Genomic DNA, 6,000 nt, shown 5'->3' on the forward strand with positions numbered 1-6,000 from the left:
AATTAATAACGCTTCCATAGTCAGAGGTGGAAAGTAACTACAGTACATTTACTTAAGTACTGTACTCAATACAAGTTTGAGGTACTTTTACTTTACTACAGTATCTACAATTGTTCAATACTTAATACTTCTACTGAACTAGACTAGGCAATATTGTACTTTTATTCCACCACAATTATCTTTGACGGTTTAGATTATTATTACACAACACACATTAACCACTTCAGCCCTGCACAGTACACATTGACTATTTGAAAATAGTAATACAATAAAATCTACAAGCCATGCGATGCGCTGTTTCAATAATTTGTTTCTAATACATTTGTTTCAAAGAAAGGAGGTCGCACAGCTAAGATGCAATAACTTTTTTATTATTATTTTACCAACAACACAGTCTTCTATAGGGTTCCCTGAGCATAGAATACATACATAACTCATACTGTAAATACTGTAGAATACGTATACATCATACTCTACGTGGAATGGGTGAGAAATATTTACTTCTCATCTGCTTTTCTTTCCCAAGTCAACATAGTGTGTTCTGAAAATACAGTTCAAATAATATTTACAGACAGTATCATATAGAGATAAGAGAGATACCTGCAAACACAAACTAAACTAACCAGAGTGGCTAGACTGTCTGAGAGCAACTGGTTTAGCACTTTTCTAATCGGTTCCACAGAGAATCAGCTGATATGGACATGGTCTGTGCTTCATGAAAACAGTACCACTCAGAAACCAGGTGTGTCACAGTGCCTATAGCCACACACCTCTGAAATGGAATTAATCTGCTACGTAATTATTGCTACAGTTTGTTTGATTCGTCCATGTTTCATTATAACTCATAGCGACTGCGAGACAAGTTATACTCGATTTATGTCAGGGAACAACAATAACATTGGCCCGCCACAACCAGATGGGCAGTAGAGTATTGGGGGGGGGGGGGACATAAAGCAGGCTTTCCTTCTCAAGTGAAGAGCCTAAAGAAGGCCATAGCCGGGGACCCAGTCACCAAAATGGGAGGGGACCTGTGATTTTCTGCCGTACTTTTTATTTCTGTTTTATCTATTAATTTGGTCATTAAGGTCCACAGAATCAGAGGCCTGCTCTGCCGGAAACATCGCGAAAAAAAGTTATGGCCATTTGTATATTCACTGTCCCATTGACTTCAATAGAAATATTAAAAAAAAGTATAAAGTCTGCATTAATAAGCATGTGAGGGGTCAAACTAGGGGTTCTTTATGATTCTGAATCCATTGCAAGCATTTGTTTTGCATGAAAAACATTCCTTGGGATAGATTTCGGCTCCCTAAAAGTGTGAAAAGTGAGAGTCATCACTTTTTCTCCCACTTTTCCAGTTTTGGGCTGCCGAAAGTTAACCCAAGGAATGTTTTTCATGCAAAACAAACGCTTGAAATGGATTCAGAATCACAAAGAACCCCTAGTTTGACCCCTCACATGCTACTTAAAGCAGATTTTTTTTTTTTTTTAAATATTTCTAGTGGAGTCAATGGGACAGTGAATATACAAATGGCCATAACATTTTTTCACAATGTTTCTGGCAGAGCAGGCCTCTCATTCTGTGGACCTTAATGACCAAACTAATAGATAAAACTGAAATAAAAATTACGGCAGAAAATAACAGGTCCTACCCTATTCCTTGAGCTTTTGGGCTTGTGGGCCTTCACCACTATCAGGTGAAGGCAAAGGGAAATCAACACATGTGCAATTCATACAGGGATTACAAGCAAAAGGACAAGATGAGGCGACATCTGGTGGACACGTAGGGAGGTACAGGAGGAGACAGGCAGTACTCTGACAACACAACTCCAGCTCCATCACAGCATCATTCTACGAGGAAAAGAACAACGCTACCATTAATTACCATATCTGTTAATTACCATATTTGTGCAGAATAATAACACAAATATTGCCTTTGAGAATATCGGTTATAATGATTCAATGATTTAATATCTGACCGGCCGCTCCCTCCCGCTGTCCCGCATAGTAGCCTGTTTTGTGAGGAGGAGTTGCTCATAGATAGAGGGACAGTGTTTATATTAGGTAGGCTATTGGCTATAATATAATTTATCGTGAGTCTCGTGGAGTGTGGGCGCAAATGCATTAATTAAATATGCTAGAATGTTGCAATTTCACCCCTCCCAATCGCACAGAGTCTACCGAATTGAATTATATGTGAGAATGCGGCCCAAGACACCCTAAGGGCGAGAAGTGACCTCGCCTTAAAGGTTGTGAAACAACAGACTGACACAATATGTCCATATATGGATATTCCCAGATATGGGCTTAATGTTAATGTATTCTTAAATTATGCAGTATGTCAATATTGAATATATATATATATATATATATATATATATATATATATAATATATATATATATATATATATATATATTATATATATATATATATAATATATATATATATATATATATATATATATATATATATATATATATATATAATTTGTGTGTGTGTGTGTGTGTGTGAGTGTACAACCTTTTTAATACCAAATTGTGCAAAACAATATTACATATGAGAAAGAGGCAAGCTTTGTGAATTTTGGCTTATAAACATGTTCCCAATGTTTATCTGTGGAACTGAGTCAAACTGAAGGTAAAGCCTACAGTTCCAAGAGCTTGTCAGGGTGGTGGGGGTCCCCAGTTAAAACATGATTATTATGTCGGATTGTGTTCTGAAAAGTTTAGCCTACTAGTCTGTAACTTGGATAGTATACAAATGGAACCAAATCGGGTCCACACTCAGAGTTAAATTACTCAGGAGTTTACAGTGTAGCCTACAATACGTCATGATACAACTGTTTCTATCGTCGTTGTACTTCATCTCATTTTATTCAGTCATTTATGATTATTATGATGATTGCGACATTTTGGGCCCCCTTGGGAACATGGTGCCTTAAGCCCATTTTCAATTGACTTGCAATTGAAAAAAGTCCAGCCTCCAGTGTTTGTGTGAAGTGAGACCCAGCCCTGTGGCATAGCAGCACGCCCAATTGTCTCATCAAGCCTTCTCCCAGCAGCTTGGCTGCACCTGGCTGCTCGCCTACAACTTCCTATGAGAACCTTATGGAAACCTCTTCCCTTAAATCCAGCCATAAGGAAAGCTTAAGGGAAGCTTCCCTTATCAAAACAAGTGACTTCCATAGGGAATGAATTGAACGGAACCTTACCCCCCGCCAGAGTCCTGCAACGGGTCGGGGCCCCATGGGTACCCGCCGGGTAAACATGTTTGATGGGCGGAATATATTCAATTATAAATTTGCGGGGACGGGGACGGGCGGTGTGCGACTAAACACAGGTGGGTGACTTTTTACTGTGAAAATCAGACAACTGTTTCTGCCTAAAACAACGTCACAAGAGCGCACACAGTGAGCAGCAGGACAGAACCACGGCATGCATACAGTACTGTTTCCGCCAAAACTTCAAGTCAAGCCTCTATCAGAGGCTAGGGCATACATGGGCAACTGGCGGCCCGGGGGCCACATGCGGCCTCCACCTTCACTTAATGAGGCCCTCGGGTTAATATCAGAATACTGATATATTATTTCTTTCAGCTGTTACAATTCCAAACATGGCCTGCTTTAATTCCGTCAGTCTAGTAGCTTAATGACTATAGTAGTATTAAAATGTATTTTTTATGTCCAATGTATTTGTATTTAGGTGGATAAAGTTAACATGAGTATAACTATTTGAAATTAAATCAAAATGTTACATTTCAGGATTCCAATGAAAAAATAACAAAAAATTATTCAGGATTCCAATTCAAAAGAAGCAAAAATAGCAGATCTACAAGCTCAAAACGCATCGTGCGATGCATTTTGAGCTTGTAGATCTGCTATTTTTGCTTCTTTTGTATGAGATACTAGAATGACAAAGTAGTACATACAAATATGCAATGTGGCCCTCTGGAGTGAAGGTGGAAATATAGTGGCCCTCACCATCATCAAAGTTGCCCACCCCTGGGCTAGGGTGAAGAGCTATTCACTTCACCGCGATGTAGTTTTCTAGCTATCACCTAAAATACATAACAAAGCCTAGGTGATAGCTAGGAAACTACAACGAGGTGAAGTGAATAGCTCTTCACCCTGGACTCTGTTAGAGCCTTCACACACATGGAGCGGCAGTGAGGACACCGACACACAACTGAATAAAGTGGGCGCGAGTGAACTGCTTGCCTAGCGCGATGTAGTTGCCCAAACTAGTATGATTTGGGCTTTAGCTACACCTCATTAAACCTTAATATGCAAACAAGTCTGAGGGACTGTGTTTGTTTTGTCATGATGGGGGCAAGGAAGGATGACTTGCCTGCAATCAGCTTGTCCAACTTTCACAACCACATTCATAGATCAGAAAGGTGCTTGATTGTGTAATATTCCGTGGTTTGTTCTAGACTTTTTTTTTAGGGCATACTATAATCTATGATCCGCGGCTATTCGTGTGTCCAGTAGGGATGTGCGTGTGTATTCTGTTATCCGACTAAACGGTTTGTAAACCACTATTCGTTTTGAAAATACAATTCGATTATTCTATTAAATATATTTTTAATTATTGAGATATTAACTTTATTAAACATTTAAATTCTGCGCCCATATTACTGTCTTGTCTTAATAAAATGTTACTTTTTAACAAGCAAATTAAGCATTCCCTTGGTTGATTTGCGGAGCATGACTGTGTCACAGTCTGACTGTTGCGCGCTGTGGTCAGTGGTCGGCACTGGTCGCGGTGACCTGCAGTGAGTGTGCATGGCTGCACGGAGCCACACACCAGGCAGGCTGTCTGCTGCCTGGTGTCTTCTTAAGTTGCGCGAGTAAATTAATGGCAAAGCGAAGTGTATCTTAAAGATACTGGATGTGAATCACTCGTTACCTCGAGTAGGATACCCTGCACACTGCATCTGTGATCCGGTCCATGAATTAATCCATATTTTGAGGTGAGAACAAGCCAAGGAGAATGCTTAATCATACATTGGCTGAGAATGGAATACCATTATGTAGCTAACTTTGAAGAAAGCAGAGCTGTTGCTCCGTTAGTATAGCGAATCCAGTCAGACATCAGCTGTTGTTGCAGCTGCAACTGATGAAAAAAATAATAAAAAAACGAATAGTCGAATATTCAGTTTAAAAATTGTCGTGTACAGTGTACACGTCAGTGAAATTAGTCGCTAGGAACATCCCTAGTGGCCAGGGCAGACGCCAGTGCATAATGCATATCAGATACGCTATTTTGAAAGGTTCACGAGGGCAGACGCTATTCATATTTTTATTGCCGACAGCAGACGCCGTATATGTGCGTTACAGGTTGAACACAGCACTGATAATATCCACATGATTCCACGACTATTAGGAGTTCGGATCCCTGTTTTATTATCGTCAACTGGGTCCGGTTTGGTTTAGATTACCTCGGGCTGTTTATCATCCTTCAGTTCCCTCTTTCAGCTGTGAAAAGCTGGATATGTGCTTCAGCGTATAACGGTGCGTGTCGAGCATAGTGGACATGCAAGCTCACAAAGCTGCAAGTTCCGACATGTTGTGAGCTTGTAGCTCTGATATTTTCAATGCGCGACACCATCGTATGACAAATACAACTGCACACAGCAGCGGAGGCAGAACGCAGCAGCAACAAGCTGTCGTGACAGTGTCAGATCATGATACAATTTTAAACGATTATGATTGGTTTTAAAGGTTGTTCTACTTTATCCAAATAATAATATTAATAATAGGATTAATAACAGCATTTTCCGACGGCGACGGCGTGCAGGGACGATCAACTATGGAGTGAAAATAGAGTACGATGCCATTGGAAGAACACACGCGCGGCTGTAGGCTATTTACTTTAATGCTTGTAATCACGGGTAGCGGGGCGGGCGACGGGTCCTTTTTTTGACGGGCGGGACGGATCTGGTTTTGATTTTGATATAATCACGGGTAGACGGGCGGTTCACGGATCGGGGCGGGCGC

General features: G+C 40.4%; 1 protein-coding gene across 1 annotated transcript in view; it reads right to left on the reverse strand.

Annotated features, from left to right (window-relative positions):
• Positions 1-401: 401 nt before the first annotated feature.
• LOC308288304 (uncharacterized protein) overlaps positions 402-6,000 on the reverse strand; it is a 40,466-nt gene continuing 34,867 nt past the window's right edge. The window contains exon 16 of the mRNA XM_080729707.1: positions 402-1,851. Within this exon, the coding sequence (XP_080585833.1) occupies positions 1,847-1,851 (5 nt within the window). The 3' untranslated portion in view covers positions 402-1,846. The remainder of the gene's footprint in view (positions 1,852-6,000) is intronic.

This window comes from Nannobrachium achirus, assembly GCF_963921795.1.
Source record: "Nannobrachium achirus genome assembly, chromosome: 7".
In the NCBI taxonomy this organism is placed as follows: Eukaryota; Metazoa; Chordata; class Actinopteri; order Myctophiformes; family Myctophidae; genus Nannobrachium; species Nannobrachium achirus.